This window comes from Eumetopias jubatus, unplaced genomic scaffold (genome assembly GCF_037043125.1).
Source record: "Eumetopias jubatus isolate StellerSeaLion01/CBP00866 unplaced genomic scaffold, mEumJub1_p1.0 scaffold_5, whole genome shotgun sequence".
Classification (NCBI taxonomy): Eukaryota; Metazoa; Chordata; class Mammalia; order Carnivora; family Otariidae; genus Eumetopias; species Eumetopias jubatus.
This window is the reverse complement of record NW_028274811.1, coordinates 57,491,154-57,513,182: the sequence shown is the minus strand read 5'-3', so window position 1 is coordinate 57,513,182 and position 22,029 is coordinate 57,491,154. Positions and strand designations below refer to the sequence as shown.

Genomic DNA, 22,029 nt, shown 5'->3' with positions numbered 1-22,029 from the left:
AATCAGAGAAAGACATGTATCATATGACCTCACTGATACGAGGAATTCTTAATCTCAGGAAACAAACTGAGGGTTGCTGGAGTGGTGGGGGGTGGGAGGGATGGGGTGGCTGGGTGATAGGCATTGGGGAGGGTATGTGCTATGGTGAGCGCTGTGAATTGTGCAAGACTGTTGAATCACAGATCTGTACTTCTGCAACAAATAATGCAACATATGTTAAGAAAAAAGAAAAAGAAGAAGATAGCAGGAGGGGAAGAATGAAGGGGAGTAAGTCGGAAGGGGAGACGAACCATGAAAGACGATGGACTCTGAGAAACAAACTGAGGGTTCTAGAGGGGAGCGGGGTGGGGGGATGGGTTAGCCTGGTGAAGGGTATTAAAGAGGGCACATTCTGCATGGAGCACTGGGTGTTATGCACAAACAATGAATCATGGAACACTACATCAAAAACTAATGATGTAATGTATGGTGATTAACATAACAATAAAACAATTAAAAAAAATAATAAAAAAACCCAAAAACCTTGATCAGAGGAATGTGTCGGCTTACATTATCTGATCGGATCATAAGCTCCATGAAATCTCTACCAGTTGCAATGTTCAAATTATGAAGACCTTAATCTTATTTTAATTTTCTTCTTTCTTTTTCTTTCTTTCTTTCCTTCCTTCCTTCCTTCCTTCCTTCCTTCCTTCCTTCCTTCCTTCCTTCCTTCCTTCCTTCCTTCCTTCCTTCCGGCAGCAAAGCAAGGTTTATTGCCCGATAGTAAAGTTTATTGAGTGATAGAGTACAAAGCTCCCAAAGAGGGAGGGGACCCCAGAGGGTTGCCCAAGATCTGAATTTTAATCACTAAACTGAGGGTGCCTGAAACAGTAGATTCCTCACAGTTTTCAGAAAACAGAAGAGAATTGCTGATGAACTGGGAGAATGAGCGGGTGACTCTGCCACCAGGCAATGGCAAACTGGACAGAAACAGCACCATTCTGCCCCATAAAGTTGGCTTCAGGGGTGCCTGGGGGCCTCAGTCAGTTAAGCATCCCGCTCTTGACTTTGGCTCAGTTCATGATCTCAGCGTCATGGGATCGAGTCCCATGTTGGGCTCTGTGCTCTGGGTAGGGAGCCTACTTGGGATTCTCTCTCTCTCCCTTTCCTTCTGCCCCCACCCCACTTGTGCTCTCTAAACAGATAAAATCTTTAAAAAAAAAGGTTTCAGGATAGCAGAGATAACACAGACCCATAGATTTCTAGAGCTTTCCAAGGGTTAGTCTGTCTCCCTAATACATGACTAGATTGTACCTAAGATTACTCTAACCCTTTTAACAGATGACAATTCACCTTCTGTAACTCATTCACAAGGAGTTACCCTCCATAACCTTTCTCCTGAGACACATCATTCAATAGCAGGAAATACTTCCAGCCAATGCAATCTTCTTAGTTACACCCACCAAAAACTTAAACTTCTTCTAAAGGACTCTAAGAACCCAAACCTATTTTTCTGTTATAAGAACTGATGCAGCCAACAAAAAAATCCCAGAAAGGAAGGTCGGTGGACATGCGTGACCTCTGCTGTTCTGTGAGTGTCACCCATGGCCTCTCAGCTGTGTCTGTCATTATTCTGGATAAGATCCTACTTCCCCTCTGAAAACTCCATTTTGTGAGTTTGCACCACTGGATGGTAAAAGAGTACCAGAAATCCTACCCTTCAGACATTCTTTATAAACCATTTCTTCTAAAAAAAATAAATAAAGTGAGCTGTCCCACTCTTTTATACTGTGCATTTAACCAAACTTCCAGCCCTGGTCTTAACAAAATATGTCTTGTAATGAATGGAATGCATGGGCCAAACCCAAAGTTAAATGACTACAGGTCAGACAAAGTTGAAGCCTCCGCCGACAGAGCTGGTGACATTGCTGTCAAAACTGTCCCTTATGTCACTTCTCTGGCTATTATGAACGTAGACACCTTAACATTTTAGTATAACAACCTACAGGGTTGAGATAAAGCTTGTCAAGTAGCTATACTCATATATTTTAAAGCATACAGTTGTCTTATTGTCACGTCACTGATTAAAATATACTTTAGGGGTCTTTCAAGACTCTTCTTAGTTCGACTTGACTATAAATTTTCAGATGGGGAGAGATAAAAAAAACTTCAGAATCATCATGTTCTACACACTTAAAGCCATCAAACACGGCAATGTCCTTCATAATTTAAGCTGGTTATGCATTAGTGCAAATCATCTCATACCTTTTGTTTAAAAATGTATAAGCAATGTGGCATTAAATTTGTGGTCAGGAAATTATGTCAGTAAGTATTAAAACATTCATACAAGGCCTTTTATTTAAAATGAAGAAGAAACCTGTTTTAGTGGTTATAAACTTTTCAAAAATAAAGGATGGCAGAAGGCTATGGAATCATTTCTTCACCGAGTTTATGGACCTCAGCTGTCTTGCTGGGAGTATTAATTTCTTCCTGTGATTCATTTCTGTCAAGCATAATGAAATTCTCATCTTTCAAACAGAGCAGAAAGAGAAACTTAAAATTGTGTTTCATGTATCATCACCAATAGGTTTGAAATTAAGTAAGAATAAAAGAAGAGGAACATGCATTCTACAATGTTAAGGTGTTCCCTTAAAAAGAGTTACTGGGGAGCTCTCAGCAGGTTTGTGTGTGAGGGAAATTCTCAAACCTACTCAGTTGTTAACTCCTAGATGTTTACATCAATTTTCTCTGGGCCTCCTTTAATTACTGTTTGAACCCTTTGGATAGGTCTCTACCAGCGACTTGGGAGCAAACTTTACGGTAAAACCTATAGTTTCTTTGAAGGTGTTAAGAACATTCAAAGCTCATCTATGAGGTTGAATCAAAGAGAAAGTTTAGGAGTGTTGTAATTAGTGGATACTCCCAAGTTTAACTGTGGCGGATGGTTCACATGCTTTGTTAAATGGGCTAAATGATCTTTCACGTATTCGTTTTTTGTGCATATAGGGGCTCTTTAAGTTGCCCTAGGGGAAATAAATGTCAAGTAGAATTCCTTACTGCCTCAAGTGAAACCAAATTTTATTAGAGAGGGGAGAAGAGACTAATAAGGAGATTAATCTCTCCGAACTTGCATATGCTCACTTTAATTACCTGAGTTTTCTGTTCTTTATAGTCACACAACTGAAACGGGTACAAAAAGGAACTGAACTGTGAGACTCCACAGAGGTTCAGGGACATGGGATTCAAACCTGTCACCATGCAATGTCATTGCCTATCCAGTCTCACTGACTTGCCAAGAAAAACTATACAAGCTGTAAGAAAACAATTCTTACAAACCGCAGACTAATAATTGGGAAGTAATAAAGAGCAGAGGTGTCAACGATACCTTTTCAATTCCAAAGATTGACACATAATCATGGGCAGGAAATGATAATCCTTAAGTCATAATCTTTTACTAGATAGCCTTCTCTGTTAGCCCAATAAGGGACAGGTTCAAAATATGACATACACTGTACCTATGATAAAACAGGAAGGGAGAGCTAAACTAGCTTCAAGATACTTTGAGATACTTTGCATGCGCAGTGGAGCAAGATCGCCTAAAATTTCCATGGGAAACTGCCAGACCATACACCACAATTAAGAACAACAGTGACACTGAGTGGAATTTTCATCACATAAGGCAGTGTTACAAGGCTACCAGTTGAGAGTCTTGGGGAGATTCTGACGAGGAGAATTTGTGTCTTCTAGCAGTAGCCATTTCCTTCATGCAATCCATTACTTACTGTTGACTTTATTGATATTGCCTTGGATTTCTGCCTGGGTCAGCAGTTCTTCATAGGCATCTCTTTCTTCTTCTGAAATGCAGTTATTCTACAAAACAAAGTCTTCACTCATTCCTGAGGTTAAATAAAATATGTCCGAAGCTCGGTATTCAAAAGCAAAATGCAAAGAGTGAGAAAAACCGTTTACTTATATTCATCTGAATTCAATATAAGCAGAGAAGAGTGCTCGCTCTGTGCAGGGAACTAGGGTTAGATAGGCCTGGCCAAGACGAACAGCAGCCCCAGTGACTCTCTGAAAGGGCCTGTCTAACGTAGCAAACACCATGTTGGACCACTTGACCATACCACCATTTTTTGGTAGATTGAAGTCAGTGGAATGTTGGCAATTTCATTTGATTCAGTCTAATAAAACTGACATCATAAATAACAGCTATACATAGAAGAGAATACATTTAAGAGGAGAAGTACATATTTAGTTGGAAAACAACACTTGAAAAAGAGAAAACAATTGAGGAGGGCTTGGAGGAACAGAGCAATGTTAAGGGCAGAGCAGGGAGCAGGATGTAGACCACAGGATTTGGTCACAAAGGTGAGACAGCTTGGCACGTTGGGCTACGGCCTAGAGCGCGTGTTCAGGGTTAGCCAGAATGATGGGGAGGCTGAGTGGGCATTCCGGAGGCTTCTTTAAAGCCAAGTGAAGGGCCTATACTTAACTCGGTAGGCAGTAGGGAACCCAGGGAGCTTTCTGGGGGCTGATATCCGATCTGTAGCTAAGAGGGATTGGCTTGCAGGATGGGAGGAAGCAGGGCCACCTGTAAGGAAGATGTGCAAGAACACTGAGGCATGGTTGGGAGGCAGGGCTGGGGCCAGAGTGGTGAGACTAGAAGGTGTGGGACAGATGTAATCCTGGCAAGAAGAGGCAACAGAATGCAGTGATGGATAGAACACAGGAGTGGGGGGCGGGGCGTGGACAGAGTTCTAAAACATCGTGGAAGTCATTCCAGAGGCAGGTCAGCGAGGGGCATGTGTGTGAGAAGGGCAGGGTAGAAATAAACACTCTTCCTAGGTGGTGAGGGGTAAGGTGCATGGGACAGAGAGATGAAGTCATCTGGAGGAGCATTCGAGGGGCCCGGTATCAAGCTGACAGGTGATTGCCTCAGCAAGCGGATGAACTTGTCTGAGGAGGAACAGAGACCGACGTGACTGGAGGTCAGACCTTACAGAATCCCGTAGGCAGAGGCAGGAGGGAGAGGAGACACTGAGAGATGCAGAGGAGAACCTCGGCAGCTGAGCAGCCGAAGTTGAGGCAGGCAGGCAGGGCGGGCAAGCGTGCCACATGCAGGCAGAAGCCACCAGGTGAGAGAAGGCAGTAAGATCAAGTGGAAAGTTTTGCTAATGGAGCTGAGGCTGACATGGCAGAAGCTTAAGGAGGAGAAAGATGGCCAGGAAGTGGAAGCTCTGTACGTCATCAAAGTCCTCAGTAACGCTAGAGGGAAGGCAGAAGTATCAAGTCAGGGTCAGGCTGCCATGCAGAGATGGGAAGGCAAAATGCGAGAGTGAATTCAAAAACATCAGCTCTCAGCTTCACCACACTGAATCATGAACCTCTATTAAGAAATCTACAGGTAACCCAGCTAATACAAGGTCTGCAGGTGATGCCAAACAAGGGGAGATCTTGAGCCATTACTTCCACACTTCCCGGGTAAATAATAAGTTTATGACATGACCTTCAATCCTTGTAACCTGTAAGAATCAGCATAAAAGGAAACCTCTTTTCTTTACATCGTGCACGATCTGCTTTTACTTTTACATTCCATGCAAACCAACTGCCTACAGCTATACAGACCACTGCCAGGTGAGTTAAAATGATCACTTGTAACATCAAGGCTTTTTCAAACTAGCCACTCAGAGCCGTATTACTGAGAATCTAATTAAATACCTTCAGTCTTGCACTTTCCTCTTTCCTTTTCTTGGCTTCCCAGAGTTCCTTCTGGTATTCCTGTGCGAGGCTGTCATCTACTAAAGTTAAAACTGCATTTGGGTTTCTTAACGTTTTAATGGTTTGTTCCGCTATTCCTTTTTCAATAGCTTCATTAATGGCTATAACTGCAGCATGCACTGGAAAGAGGGAAAAAAATGATTTTCATGAGCCAAAGACAACATGGACAGTTTCACGGACACTGCATGAATGTAAGCAGTTTTACTTTCTTCTCTGGCTTCGAGTTAAAAAGGCCAAAAAGACACCCTAGACACTTCACAGAGCAACCCCCTGACAACCTCTCCATTTGCCCATCTCGCTTGAGTCCTGTCTCAGCATCCGCCATGTAATCGCTATGAATTTATGAATGGCTAAAATAAACCAAGTGCTATGTCAGCCACCGAGGGCTGAAGGGGTATGTAGACATTGTTAAAGTACCAGTTTGTTTCCAAATGATACTGGCAATTTAACTTGCAACACTTAAGGACAATAAAGCAATGTACTCTACCACTAAAATCTGATGACACAGAAAAAGCAAAGAAATATTTTGAGTAAAGGTATTTCTGAAAACTCTTATTCACATTGCGCATGTAGATGTTTAAAGTCTAAATCAATTACATGGTTATATCTCATATGCGCAACTTAACCACCTACAATACATACAACAAAAACTTCAAAAGGGGGCTGAAAGTATCTTCTAAATATTCTTTCTTGTAACCCAAATCAATAAATAAAGTATAGGTAAGTCTCATGTCAATAGTAAGTTCTGATTTTAAATAGACTCACAAGCAGCTTCATCCACTGACAGTTCATTAGCCAGAATCCCACCTATTTTGCTGAAAGATGGCATTTGTATTCCATATTTCTCAAGTTCCTTTCTCATATTACTAATTTCTTCCTCTGAAAAAGAACAACAACAAACAATATCAAAGCAAGACACAGAGATGGAAACAGGAATGAATATATTTACATCAAGAAATGTCATCATCCCATGGTCTCTCTCCCAGAAATCCAAGGCTTATTTTTCTGAATAAAGAATATTAAAGGGGGTATCTGGGTGGCTTAGTCAGTTAAGTGACCGAGCCTTGATTTTGGCTCAGATCGTGAGATCAAGCCCTGCACTGGGCTCCACGCTGCGCGTGGAGCCTGCTTAAGATTCTCTTTCTCCTTCTCCCTCTGCTCCTCCCCAACGAGTGTGTACTCTCTCTAAAAAACAACAAACAAAAAAGAATATTAAAAATACCATTATTAAAAAAAAAGGGGAAAGAAGTGTCTTCATCAAGAAGGTGGGGCATTTCTAAACAAGAACCTTAGGAAGAAGTCAGCCTATTTCTCATTTCACAAATGTGGTGAAAGGAAAAGTGGTTGAATACAAACAAGATAATAAAGTTTTCTCCTCTGATCAATATAGAGGAAAAACAGGAATCAATGCTATCAAAAGGACAAGTATTGATATATTTCTTAGTAAAATGACAATGTAAAAATAAAGAGTAATACCTGTGAAGTCTACTTTGCCCAACAAATCCTGGATCTGGGGTGCTATTCCTAGTTTGAACAGGTATAAACTGAAAGACAGAACATAAAATTATCAGTTCAGAAGTTTTATCATCATAAATCTTAGTGTTAAAAATTACTTAAGTCCTAAGGACTTTTTTAGTTGAGAAAGACCTAAGAGATTATCTCATCTAATCCATCCATTTCTTAGGTGGAGAAACTGAGTCCTGAGGTAACAGTCCCTGGTGGACGGGGACTACAATCATAGGCTAAGTCCCAAAGACCAATCTTCTTCAGTACATGGCATTTCCATAGGGTCAACTAACTCTCTACTACCCATTTGTAAGGAGAATAAGAAACACAATTAGTACAAAATATGCAGGAATAAATCCAATGAACATTTCCTTGAATACTCCTTCTATGACTCTTATTTTGTTGAAACTACAGCTCAAATTATATATTCCTTTTCAATATTCCTTTAAGTACCACACACCCCTTGAGGACCTATTTCTTTTCCATTTTCTGAAACAAATAGAGTGGAAAGACTATCAGCAGATGGGGTGATAAACCATGATGTGGACATACTACTAAGTGGAAGATGGAGAATAAATTGTGTGTGTGTGTGTGTGTGTGTGTGTGTGTGTGTATTTAAAACCCCTTAGGACATAATGATGGCATGCACTAACTACCCATAACTTGACAAAAAGAGCAGAGGGCTGGCATCTAAATTTTACCAAATATGCAAATATGTGGTTATATGGCTTTCCTCATTTAATCACCAAACCACAGTTTCTTTCCATAATGACTCTAACTTCCTCAGCCCTGAAGAGTAATCCTATAGACCAACTAAAAAAAAAAAAAAATCTGTATTCACTTTATCAATTTTGATAGGTTTTTAATTTATGAGATTTTAATTAGAAGTTAGAAATTATACAATAACTTATATGAGAAAATGAACTGAGAATGATTTCATTGGCTTGATACATTTCGAGATCATCACTTTAGAAGCTGAGGTGAGATACACCTGAGGAGATTATAAAATGTATAAAATTTCATTAAAGGAATTCAAGATCAAGCCTTTTTAAATGGTATTACACTCGTAAAATGTCTGATTATTCAATTTAAGGAGCATGTATTTAAAGTGACCTTCATTGATCATTTCTGCAAAACACAATCATTTAGAAAAGTAACACATGGTCAAAGTTAAAAATTGGTGATTCATGGCTAAAATAAAAATTACACAGCAGAACATCAAAGGTAAACACTAAATATTTTGATATAAAGACTTTTAATGTCTTTTTTTTCTGGAAAAACTTATTCCATAAACTCACAGAGTATTCATAATATGAACATACTGTATTTTTCCTAACCAATTGCATTTAGATGGTCACTATTCCCCATTGCAAATAATGCTGTGGTGAACCTACCTATATACAGATATGTCTTTGTGCATACATTGTATTTGTTACAATAAATCCCTAAAAACAATACTGCTGGGTTGAAAGGATATACGCACAAAGCTTTCAGTATATAGTGTTAAATTGTGTTCTAAAAAGGAAACCACACTCATTCTTTGTGAGTAAAGGGTTAACAAAACCCCGTTCCCTTCTGGGAAAGATCTGACTTTTAAATTTCTAGCTCTGTTCCTCTAGGAACCTGATAAAGGTACACTGATAACCATATTAGTAAGCATCACTGCTTAGGAGAAAAATAACCCCTCACTGATAAATGATTTGAAGGGATTATAAATACCTAGCAGGCATCATATGCTTAGGTGTTCCCAAGTTTGGTGACTCTTCTAACTCCCATACTCCTTGCAGGAAACTGGGAAACCCAATGGGAAGGTGTTACAATAGACCCTGGCTCCTGGGGGTTGAGGCTCTATAGCAGGGAGGCTCCTGTACCCACCAAAAGGAGCATCACTTCTTAGCACCTAAGCTGTCACCCGGGGTACCAAAGGAAACAGCTTTCAGATGGCTGTGTGGGCAACTATGGGGAGTGTCATGAAGTCTCCCACTGAAGAGCAAGCACTTGATGCTGTCCTTCCAGCTGATTGATTTTCCCGGCTTCTCAGATCCTTCTGAGCAACTAGTACCAGACATGGTTTACAGCAGTCAGGAGACACTGAATGCTTAGCTAAACCTAAGAACCTGCTGAAGGGTGTGACCTTATTCTACCACCAATACATGAGAACGCCATTTTTTTTCTTTAAAAATTTTTTTATTGTTATGTTAATCACCATATATTACATCATTAGTTTTTGATGTAGTGTTCCATGATTCATTGTTTGTGCACAACACCCAGGGTTCCACGCAGAACGTGCCCTCTTTAATACCCATCACGAGGCTAACCCATTAACCCATCCCCCACCCCCCTCCCCTCTAGAACCCTCAGTTTGTTTTTCAGAGTCCATCGTCTCTCATGGTTCGTCTCCACCTTCAATTTACTCCCCTTCATTCTTCCCCTCCTGCTATCTTCTTTTTTTTTTCTTAACATATATTGCATTGTTTCAGAGGTACAGGTCTGTGATTCAACAGTCTTGCACAATTCACAGCGCTCACCATAGCACATACCCTCCCCAATGTCTATCCCCCAGCCACTCCGTCCCTCCCACCCCCCACCACTCCAGCAACACTCAGTTTGTTTCCTGAGATTAAGAATTCCTCGTATCAGTGAGGTCATATGATACATGTCTTTCTCTGATTGACTTATTTCACTCAGCATAACACCCTCCAGTTCCATCCACGTTGCTGCGAATGGCAAGATCTTTCTTTTTGATGGCTGCATAATATTCCATTGTGTATATATACATTCCATTGTGTATATATCTTCTTTATCCATTCATCTGTCAATGGAAATCTTGGCTCTTTCCACAGTTTGGCTATCGTGGACATTGCTGCTATAAACATCGGGGTGCACGTACCCCTTCGGATCCCTACATTTGTATCTTTGGGGTAAATACCTAGTAGTGCAATTGCTGGATCGTATGGTAGCTCTATTTTCCTCCATATGGAGGAATCTCCATACTGTTTTCCACAGTGGTTGCACCAGCTTGCATTCCCACCACCAGTGTAGTAGGGTTCGCCTTTCTCCACATCCCTGCCAACATCTGTCGTTTCCTGACTTGTTAATTTTAGCCATTCTGACTGGTGTGAGGCGGTATCTCACTGAGGTTTTGATTTGGATTTCCCTGATGCCAAGCGATGTTGAGCACTTTTTCACGTGTCTGTTGGCCATTTGGATGTCTTCTTTGGAAAAATGTCTGTTCATGTCTTCTGCCCATTTCTGGATTGGATTATTTGTTCTTTGGGTGTTGAGTTTGAGAAGTTCTTTATAGATTTTGGATACTAGCCCTTTATCTGATATGTCATTTGCAAATATTTTCTCCCATTCTGTCGGTGGTCTTTTGGTTTTGTGGACTGTTTCTTTTGCTGTGCAAAGCTTTTTATCTTGATGAAATCCCAATAGTTCATTTTGGCCCTTGCTTCCCTTGCCTTTGGCGATGTTTCTAGGAAGAAGCTGCTGTGGCTGAGGTCGAAGAGGTTGCTGCCTGTGTTCTCCTTTAGGATTTTGATGGACACCTGCCTCACATTTAGGTCTTTCAACCATTTGGAGTCTATTTTTGTGTGTGGTGTAAGGAAATGGTCCAGTTTCATTCTTCTGCATGTGGCTGTCCAATTTTCCCAACACCATTTGTTGAAGAGACTGTCTTTTCGCCATTGGACATTCTTTCCTGCTTTGTCAAAGATGAGTTGACCATAGAGTGGAGGGTCCATTTCTGGGCTCCCGATTCTGTTCCATTGATCTGTGTGTCTGTTTTTGTGCCAGGACCATACTGTCTTGATGATGACTGCTTTGTAATAGAGCTGGAAGTCCGGAATTGTGATGCTGCCAACTTTGCTTTTCTTTTCCACATTCCTCTGGCTATTCGGGGTCTCTTCTGGTTCCATACAAATTTTAGGATTCTTTGTTCCATTTCTTTAAAAAAAGTGGATGGTATTTTGATGGGGATTGCATTGAATGTGTAGATTGCTTTAGGTAGCATTGACATCTTCACAATGTTTGTTCTTCCAATCCATGAGCATGGAACGTTTTTCTATTTCTTTGTGTCTTCCTCAATTTCTTTCATGAGTATTTTATAGTTTTCTGAGTACAGATCCTTTGCCTCTTTGGTTAGATTTATTCCTAGGTTCTTATGGTTTTGGGTGCAATTGTAAATGGAATCGACTCACTCCTTAATTTGTCTCTCTTCCGTCTTGTTGTTGGTGTATACGAATGCCACTGATTTCTGTGCATTGATTTTATATCCTGCCACTCCACTGAATTCCTGTATGAGTTCTAGCAGTTTTGGGGTGGAGTCTTTTGGGTTTTCCACATACAGTATCATATCATCTGCAAAGAGTGAGAGTTTGACTTCCTCTTTGCCGATTTGGATGCCTTTTATTTCATTTTGTTGTCTGATTGCTGTGGCTAGGACTTCTAATACTATGTTGAATAGCAGTGGTGATAATGGACATCCCTGCCGGAGAATGCCATTTTTTTTGTCCACTTACCACAGAATACTAGCAGTGAAAATCTTGCAAATCTGATAGCCAAAAATGTTATTTAAGTCTGCATCTCCTTTTGTTCTGAGGATAAACATTTGTTCAAACACAAATTGTTCTATGTCCCTTTCTTCCAGGAAACGCCTATTAATGATTTTTTGAATTTTAAATATTTTTTGGAGGGGGCAAATTTACTTTTCTTTGGTTTCTCCCCTTTTCCCTCAAAACCACAACCAAAGAACAAAGAACAAATGGCATTTTAAACATATGGTAATTGTAATTTTAGTACTAAATTCCAATATGATTTTCATATCTTACCCACAGGTGGAAAACGTATTAGACTCTGAACATTCTTCAGTATAACATAGGCAGTATGTATTCATAATTCAAAGCTAGAAAGACAGGACACATTCCTTAGTTTATTTTATTTATTTATTTTATTTGACACAGAGAGAGAGACAGCGAGAGAGGAAACACCAGCAGGGGCAGCAGGAGAGGGAGAAACAGGCTCCTGGCTGAGCCAGGAGCCCAATGTGAGGCTCGATCCCAGGACCTTGGGATCATGACCTGAGCAGATGGCAGACGCTTAATGACTGAGCCACCCAGGTGCCCCACATTTCTTAGTGTAAATTCTAGGTCTTTAGAGATACTCAGGGATATAAAACTATTTACACAGCCTCTGAAGACCTTATTACCTAAGGTTTACGCCAAACAAGTCATTGGGATTAAAACTAGTAGGCTGACATTTTCAAAACTATAATATTTTACGAGCCACTTCTCAACTCATTATTACATGGAAAAAATATTCCTGTTGAAAGGAAGCCCACATCATGCGGAACAAATGAAATGTCAACCTCTTCAACAGTTCCTTTGTACTAACACATACTACAAAATTAAACAGAATTAAATGGATAGGTATGGCAAAGCTGTAAAAGAATTCTAGGAAAATAAAAGCCACACATTAAGAAATGACAAAAAATCATTCTCTCTTCGATTTCTTTCATAGTATCTTATTTGCATCTTTCTCTTCTCTTTTTACAACTAAATTTAAAAATATACATGAACTAACCTACAAAGAAAATATAAACATAATTTAATGGGAGAAACTTTGAAAATGTGACCATAAAATTTAAGTAGGAGGCATCCATTAAATGTCTTCTAACAACCGATTTTCTATCTATAATTGCTTAACACTGTGGGGGTTTCTGTTTGTTTTTAAAAATTTCATTTATTTATCTGAGAGAGTGGGCAGAGTGGGGTGGGGGGGAGGAAAGGCAGAGAGAGGGAGAAGCAGGCTCCCTGCTGAGCAGGTAGCTGGACTGGGGCTCCATCCCAGGACACTGAGATCATGACCTGAGCCGAAGGCAAACACTTAACCAACTGCGCCACCCAGGTGCCCCATTTTTTTTCTTTTTAAGATTTTATTTTTAAGTAATCTCCACACCCAACGTGGAGCTCAAACTCACAACCCCGAGATCAAGAGTCGCACGATCCACTGACAGAGCCAGTCAGGTGCCCCCTCCCAATTTTCCTCTTTCTTAATTTTACCTTTGTTTTGGTAAGCTTAAGTGTTCAATAAGTACTTGTTAAATAGATGAGTTGAATAAATTACCAATAGCACCTGTTTTCATATTTTCCTTTATTCCTTGGCTGTTGCTTCTTCTTCTTGAATCTAATGCTACTTTCAGAGGGTTGGTTTCCCTCAAATGTCTGGCATTTCCTGATCTGGGGCTTATCTTGGGGCTTGGGACTGGCCTTTTGTCATTGTTGACCACAGGTTCCCATGACAGGCACCAGTCTTAGGGAGACCCTGTGGGAATGCGGGGCTGACGCTACGAGGGTGCCCCATGTCTTGCTTCGTCACATCAGGGCTTCCGGGTTAATGCTGGCTTTGGGATCTGTTTTTCTGGCTTGCTTGTAGCAAGCCCCAGGGCAGCTCCTTGCTCTGCTGCATCCTGGGATTTCTGCAGTCAAATGCTCTACCACTGAGCTATACCCCCGTCACGCTGCATCCTGGGATTTCTGGGCTGTGGTCTTCTGTCTTGTTTCCCAGTCAATTCCATCCCGTCTGCGTAGCCAGTGGATAGCAATTTCTTATGGCAAATGATTTTTTTAAATTACTACTATAGTAATTTCATGTCAATTGTTTTCACATTATTTCCTCTGTTTATCCATTCACTTAATTACTATGCATGGAATATCCACTACATAAAAAATATTTTTCTCTGCTACACTGTTCCTAAAATAAACGTGTTTAGGCTTCCACAAAATACAGTTTTGTTGGTAATAGGAACTCTAAGTATTACATGAAACAAAAGTACTAATTTCCCTCTGTGGTACTGAAGAAATTAGGTGGCTAATTCCAATTACACTTTCTACTTCTCCATTGTACGCTGTAATACTAATATAAATCCTACCATAAGCCAACATCCTGGTTTAACTAAAAGTTACCACAAGGTGGTGCTGAGAAGTTACCTTTTGGATCAAACAATCTTGGCTTTTAAAGTGATTTTAAATAAGAGATTTTCTGAAATTGGTATGAATCAATTAGAAATCTCATTTTTGTATACATACTTCTACCAAAAAGGTTTAAATGTTAATGTATATTTTTTATCTGGCTTCCATTTTCTACATTTATTGCCTCCATTGTTGAAGCTTAAATTATTAGCTTTTTTAAAAACGCCACTTCTCACTGTGTGGGAGTTTTATAACAAATTTCTGCGTGGGAGGCACTTCCAAGCAGATTACTCAAAAGGGCAGTTTACTCAGTACTTACGCACTATTCCCATGCCTAAAAGAATCAGCCATAGCAGCCCACTCCTTCCCATTTAAATTCAAATGAGGCCATTCACTACCTGAAGCCTATAGGAAATCCAGTCTTGATTTAAAAAAAAAAAAAAAAAAAAAAAACCTGTCCAATATAAAAGAGAGCAATTTCTTGGAGCTCTTCAACACAACTTTTTAAGCACCTTTCATGCCTAAGGGCCAATACAAAGGGCTAAGGCAATTCCAAAGGAAGCCAAGGAAATGAACATCACCATCCCTTAGCTTTCCCCAAATATGAAAGTACTTGGTGTGGAACAGGGAGGCTCTTATCACTCCAAAAGGACAGCACACTTCTGTAGCTTAGAGGCCAGTTACAGAGAGGTTGTCCTGAGGTAGCTAAAGCCTCTCTGGCCCATGTGCTCCCATTTGTACAAATAGTATCAGTTCAAGTACAGGAAGCAATAAAGTAAAAAAAAAAAAAAAATTATATATATATATATATATATATAGTATATACTATCAGGGTATACTTTCAATATACACATTACTACTTTCAATATACACATTACAAAGGTGCTATAGTAATGAAATGCAAACTTACAAGGTAGGAGCTGAATTTATTTCAGCTTTTCTGCATCAAATCATGTGCAGTTCACTTTATGGTGTAGTATGTGAGATGAATGCTTATAAATCAAAGCCTGGGGGCTAACCAGAAAGACCATGGGACCAGTATCCGAAGACTCGGATCCTGGTTGCCAGGCTGGCCCCAACTAGATGTGTAACTCTGAGCCCCTCACATAATCCACTGCTTTGAGGCCCCTCATCTCTGAAATGAAGACCTGGACAAAAGAAACTTCTCAAGGTCCTTCCATTTCTGAGGTTCCATGATTTCTCATTTTAAAACTTCCTGAAATTAACAGCTGAAAGGCCTGTGCTCAAGTTCAAGTTGGATGCTGTCTTTAGAGTTTTCTTAGTAGTACGGAAACACGTGACTCCTTTCTGAGGCCAACGACTAAGCCAGTAACAGCCCAGGACCTGGTGTCACAGCCTAGTTTTGAACTCCAACTCCGCCACATACTAGTTGTGGACCTTAGCCTCTCTGTACAGCAACTGCCTTTGTGATAAAATGGGATTATTAAAAGTATGGACCACATAGGTATACGGTGAGGATTAAATGAGATTTTACCTGTAGAGTACTTTGAACAGTACCAGGCATATACTTGTTTTATTACTATGATCCTTGTTAAGTAAGTGTGTCCTTTATTAATAACCAATTAATAATAATTAACAACTTAAGGACTTATCACAGCAGTTTCCCCATTTTCAACACTAAGAACATTTTACTATTTTCCCTCACTGGCTCCATGTTTCAAATAGTTTTATCTAGAGGACCAAATTATTTTTCCATCTTAACCACATACATCACTGCCAGTAACATGTCAAAATCCTAATATTCAGTCAAAAATAAAAAGAATCCTGAGGCACCCTTACCCCAGCTAAAATTTTAAAAAATATGAACTCGAGAGACTTGATCTGGCATCAGTGATGTGTATGTGCTGTGTTAGGTGACAAGGCATGGTTCACGGTCTCGAAGAGCTTAGAATTTAGTAGGACAAGAAGACAGAGTCCTGATACTATTTCAGGATAGGAAGAGGAGAGAGTATGGTCTAGAGTGTGGGGAATTTTGAACAAGGAGTGATTTGAAAGCTACATAAAGTGTCATCATCCTTCTCATCTGAATCCCAAATACTGCCATCTCCGCATATCCCTCCTGAGAAGACAAAGGTAGAACCTCCCCTTTGGGTTAAAAACTATTTCTAGGAAGCTTATTTATAAATACAAGTATGTTCTCTGCCAGACCCGCTATCAGTCTGGTATAAGCCATCAACCGTTTTTTTTTTAAAAGGTAAAAGGTCCTTAGGGCATAGAGTGTAAGACAAAGAGAATTCTGCATTAAAGCCTGAGGGCCAGATACATAATCAACCTGCTAAGCAAGGCAGCTACCTGACTGCGGGTGTGCTGCACAGGGGCCCTTCTTCCCTAAGCAATCAGTGCATTTGCAATGACAACTGGTTAATTGGGACTGGGGTCACCAGAGCCATTATCACAAATGCAAGCCCCAAACGTGTGCTATTTTGGCATCATCACTGCATTTGAAAACGTGACTGTTGGGGCGGTTGTGACATGATCTGCAGCAGGAGCACCAACCACAACACAGAGGGCAGGCAGGCTGTTCTTCAGCTTGGTGTTGTCAGCGTCTTAATGGTCCAAGAAACTCTGTACGGTAAGAAAAGCAGAATCTTAAAACCCTAATCTATCATATGAGAAAAATCATCATGGGCGCCTGGGTGGCTCAGTTGGTTGGGCGACTGCCTTCGCCTCGGGTCATGATCCTGGGGTCCCGGGATCGGGTCCCGCATCGGGCTCCCTGCTCAGCAGGGAGTCTGCGTCTCCCTTTGACCCTCTTCCCTCTCGTGCTCTCTCTCTCTCATTCTCTCCCTCTCAAATAAATAAATAAAATCTTAAAAAAAAAAAAAAGAAAAATCATTATGAACATATGACTTGTAAAGGATTCCTTGGAGGGGAGTTGATTTCATGTCTGGAAGCAGAAATAACTACAATAAGACTGGAACATCCTGTTGTGACCACAAAGCAAGGATATTTCCAATAAGGTCAGGGACGGTGCTACAAGGACAAAGGCGCTGGTCCCAAAGAGCTCCCATTGACCAAAGTAAATCAATCTGATCCATCAGAGCAGAAGATACTAACCCTGGTGAAGTCTGTGAAAGGCCAGGAGTTCACAACCATCATCAAAAGAGAATGGTACAAAGTGTACAGAAAGGAAACTGTAGTACAAGTTGATAAAGTAAGACACAGATAATTACTTGTACTGATTTTAGCAAGATGGGACATATTATTAAAATACAGATGTTTTGTTCTTTCTGTATCTGTCTATGGACCATAGATATTTTTATACTATTTATATTACACTTATGCCAAAAGAGTAAAAACCAGGAACTCCAAGCCAGAGTGTCATGGAAAACCAAGGAAGTGACCCAAGACAAGAAAGGCGTGAAGAACACGCAGTTTACGACAGAAACATCCAGGGAGGAAGAGCGTCTGGCACTGACAATCACATCATCATCAAGCAGACAGAGGGTCCAGAAACATAGTCTGAGATGATAAATCAGCCAAATGAACAATCTACCGAAGAACATTAGGTAGAGTCAATCCTTCATCTCGTGGGTGAGAAACCTCCAGAACGCCCAACAAATTTCAAGAAAATATTCAAAAGGCATATATAAGCTTTTAATACTGTTAACAGATCAGGCCAATACATCATTATGACAGGACAACGGGTTATGTAACACTGGCCAAGCGAGACTTAGGCCGTAAATCATTTCTGGGGGACGAGGGGTGGGCTGGTGGTGGGGACCAGAATGAAAATAAAAACCTACCTGGAAGCCATATACTGAAAATTATAAAGGTGTGACTGATGCCCTGGTAGCCAGGGCCTGACTCACCTTGGGAAAAAGAAGCCAAACTGGGACCATGTGCCACCTGACAACTGAGTGGTCAGAAGCCAGATCTATAACCCGGGCAGGTGTGAAGGTCTTTGGTTTTTGGTGCCCTTATGATCATGTCAACTCTGGCTCAAGGTCAATATATTCTAGTCCTGGCATGAGTCAAAATTAGTGCATCAATAATTAAATGAGTGAAACTTGTAGTGTGGATCTTTCAGAATGGGTTTAAGTGTGTTAGTTTGTAATGATACATCCCGGTATTTCATTTGCCCTTTAAGGTATACCTGACATGTTCAAACTATCAGTTCTGCTAAAATGTTTCAACTAATTCCATTTTATAACCAATGTTTAAACATTTAACGGTTGTTTTATAAATTGAGCAACGAACAACAGGCAAAAAGTGTTCTTAAGCGCCCAGTTAAAAAATCATTAGCAGTAACTTGTTAGCAAGGCTCTCACTTCTTGAACTTGTTTCTTTTCATTGCAGACTTTCATACATTCCAAATGAAGCCACAAAAAGAAAACACGCCCCATACACATTTTAAGTGCAAATACACCAAAACAGTCACAATATATCGGTGTTGTGATAATGGATACTTTAGCTAGCTTCTCCTTTGGTATATTTTTGGAGTTTTCCAATTTTTCCCCACGATGAGAATTTAAATTTTTTACTTTATATAAGAAAAAGATAACAAACATTTCTTCGGAAAAAGAATGAGGTCACCTCTCACTGAGGTGAGTCTTTCTACAGGAAGCAAAGCTTGAGGAATTCCCCTGGGGCTGCTGTGCTGACCATCACTGGCGGCATTTCACTGAGAACATCAAGCTGCAGACAAAGGGATCAATGAGTGGCAGGCAACAAGACCAGGGTCAGAAATAAGAGTGAAAAAGTGAGGACCAGGCAGGAAAAATGGAAAGCAGATACAAACAGGAAGCCAGGGCAAAACCCCAGAGGATCTTAATGAGGTTGTTAAGCCCAAATCAAGAAGACAGGGAGCAGAAGACAAGTTGGTGAGGCTGAGAGCTAACATTGCAGATCACACCAGGCCCATGGGCTGGGGTAGCAGGAAGGTAGTGCCTGGGTACCTGGGGGATCTTTCCATTGGCTCCTGATCTGTACTCAGAACCTCTGACCTGCCCAATTCCCTGTCCAGTAATGATGACTTTCTACACCAGCAATGTTGCTGTATCCCCAGCCGGGATATAATGGCCAGACATGTATGTGTTCATTTCCAGCATCACTTCTAATTATTCAGTGAGAGCGAACCCACTGTACTTATTAAAGGGCTCAGCTACCCAGCTCCCAAATGTGTGTTGGCCAACAGAGCAGAATATCAGCCTCATTTGAGTGACTGTATTCTAAACCACAGAGAGAAAAACTTTTGATAGCAAAAAATTTTAGATATACTTGAGACTTCTCCGTTCTATACCAAGAGGCAGCCATACAGTACGTTTAGGACAGAGAAAAGTGAAGGAGAGTCTCCCAGGGAATGCTGTTTATTAAGTAAACAGTAAAGGTCCTACCTAAGGTCAGATCTGGTAAGGGACAGGCTCAAGAGGAATCTGCTCCAGAATGATTAACAGTAATGGAGACTTCCATGAGTAATTGCATGGCTGAGAAAAACAGTCCTAGAAAATATCACACCAACATTCGCATACAAGTGGCAAGAATAAGAAGTTGCCTGTTCTTCAATTACCAAGTTGCTGAAGCCATTGTTGAAATGATCACAAACCGATTTGTAAGCCTCAGTGCAGTTCTATATAATTTCTGTGCAAGAACAGTGACATCACTAGAAAGGAACTTAGCACACCATTTTTTCATAAGCAGCTTAACATTAACACCCCAGGTGTCCATGTCGGGAAATCAATTTAAGCTTCTCCAGGATACTCCAAGAGCATGCCACAGATTTGGAGATTAGCACTATGATGGGTAGATATGATAATGACATTAACTAATGGGAGCTGGCTTAGCAGGTCACAAAAGCAGTACTAAGTGCAGTGTTAAGTGATCATTCTAAGCTCTGAAAAATATTTGACAAGGAATGTTGGGCAACCCATTTGAAAATATTCCTCAAGACAAGCACTTTTGCACAGAAAGCTTTTAGAAACACTGCTGGCATAATGATATACTAGCCACACATGAGGAGGCAGGCATAGAAGTGATCCCGCCCTCTACCCCATTCTAAATTACTAGAATAAAAAGAAAGGCACCTACATTTGGTCTGTATTTCTAGCAACTGTCATCTTCCAAAGAAATCTCGTAAGTACTGATCGGGGGAAAAGTCAAATTACATGACATAATCAAAATTCTTTTCTAGTAGGCCAGCAGTGCAATGAATTATTGTAGAAACCTTTTCCTTTGGAGAGGAAAAGAGCCAGGAAGAAGTTAATATAAACCTCTACACAGAAGACTCTGCCAGGAAAATGACTTCTAGTGATATAAACACAAGGCAGATGTTCTAGAAGAAATTTAAAATTTAATTAGACATGAAGTCTTCCAGCCATTACCTGCGTGAATGCAAGATGACAGCCATAACCCAGATTTTTAAAATCATCTTTGTTACCAACTAAAAATAACGTTTCTTCCAGTCCAGTAAGATAAAAAATTATCTGTGAACTAGCACAATTTAAGCATTTTCAAAAATTAAGTTATCAAACAATTGCTTTAAATTAATGAGTGATAGTTATCTTGGGATGCCTGGGTGGATCAGTTGGTTAAGTGTCCAACTCTTGATTTTGGTTCAGGTCATAATCTCAGGGTTGTGAGATTCAGCCTTGAGTTGGGCTCCACACTGGGCATGAAGCCTGCCTAAGATTCCCTCTCTCTCTCTCTTTTTCCCTCCTCCTCTCCTTCTTAAAAAAAAAAAAAAAAAAAAAAAAAGAACATATCTTGCTTTGACTAACTCAAAGCAACTCTTATGCTTCTTCTTTACCCTCATGGTGCAAGTTCTATTGAGCAAAGGTCAAAAGAAACTATCCTTATATTGGACTTCTTTAGTCTATAATGAGAATTGAAGCCAAATGATAATTTAAGAGTATCAAAATTATAATGACCATTAAAGCTGCTCATTTGATGTATTTGGCTATACTGGTAAACTAGATCACAACTCAAGAATATGGCAACATATTATGAGATCCGTAGAAGTTTCAACTTCAATTTTCTCATTATGCTTACAGGTCTTTCATTAATTTTCTGGTATTCTGTTTTGAATTAGACTTAAAAAATCAGGAAAAATATTTTTCCAGTTCAAGGATTGGACTTCTGTGACAATTTAAAAAATTTGTGCCAAGTTCTAAACAACTCAATCCAATAAAAATTTCTTCAGATTATTTAAGTAACTTAAAATCCCTCTTCTAAAACAGAAACTACAGTTTCATTTAAATCTACTTCCTCCACTCTTAGTTGTATCTTTTTCCCCACCTCAATGCATGAATGCAGTATATCATTCTCGGTATGTTTTTCCGGTCATAGACATCTGTTGTTTCTGGATAAAATATCTGGAAAACAAAAGAAACAGTGTGTTTTTTTATGTTCTGCTTTGCACAGTTACTTTAAATCTCCCAAATGATGCTACTTGGATTGTCTTTGCTGTATTTATTTAAATGTAGAGGAAGCCCTCCATTGTTGCTCCCTTTCGCTCTACAGGCTGACCCATTGGTGCATCTGGTCCCCCGGCAGTATGCCTCCTAGTGGGCTCAGGAGATCGGGGGATTTCCAGGAGGCCACTGCCAGGAGGCTGCATCCACAAGGCTAGGTGGCAGTTTCACTCCACATGTGGCAAGCCCCGTCAGGCTGTGCTCTCTGTAGCAGGGTCATTCCTGTGACTGCCTACAGGTACCCTAGCCTGAGAAGGATGTCCAGCGTACAGTGTTTTATTATAACGTTAAATACCTAGCCTCACACTTGGGTATACAGGTATGCACACACACAACACACAATGATATTCTTTTCTGCTTGAAGG

General features: G+C 40.3%; 1 protein-coding gene across 3 annotated transcripts in view; it reads right to left on the bottom strand.

Annotated features, from left to right (window-relative positions):
* The window catches only part of IQGAP2 (IQ motif containing GTPase activating protein 2), a 287,962-nt gene that overhangs the window by 113,963 nt on the left and 151,970 nt on the right, over positions 1-22,029 (bottom strand). For all 3 annotated transcript variants that reach the window (XM_028114559.2, XM_028114560.2, XM_028114561.2), the window contains 5 exons: positions 21,489-21,565; positions 7,237-7,304; positions 6,526-6,639; positions 5,701-5,879; positions 3,762-3,849 (listed from right to left, as the gene is read on the bottom strand). In XM_028114559.2, coding sequence (XP_027970360.1) covers positions 3,762-3,849; positions 5,701-5,879; positions 6,526-6,639; positions 7,237-7,304; positions 21,489-21,565 — 526 coding nt within the window. The remainder of the gene's footprint in view (positions 1-3,761; positions 3,850-5,700; positions 5,880-6,525; positions 6,640-7,236; positions 7,305-21,488; positions 21,566-22,029) is intronic.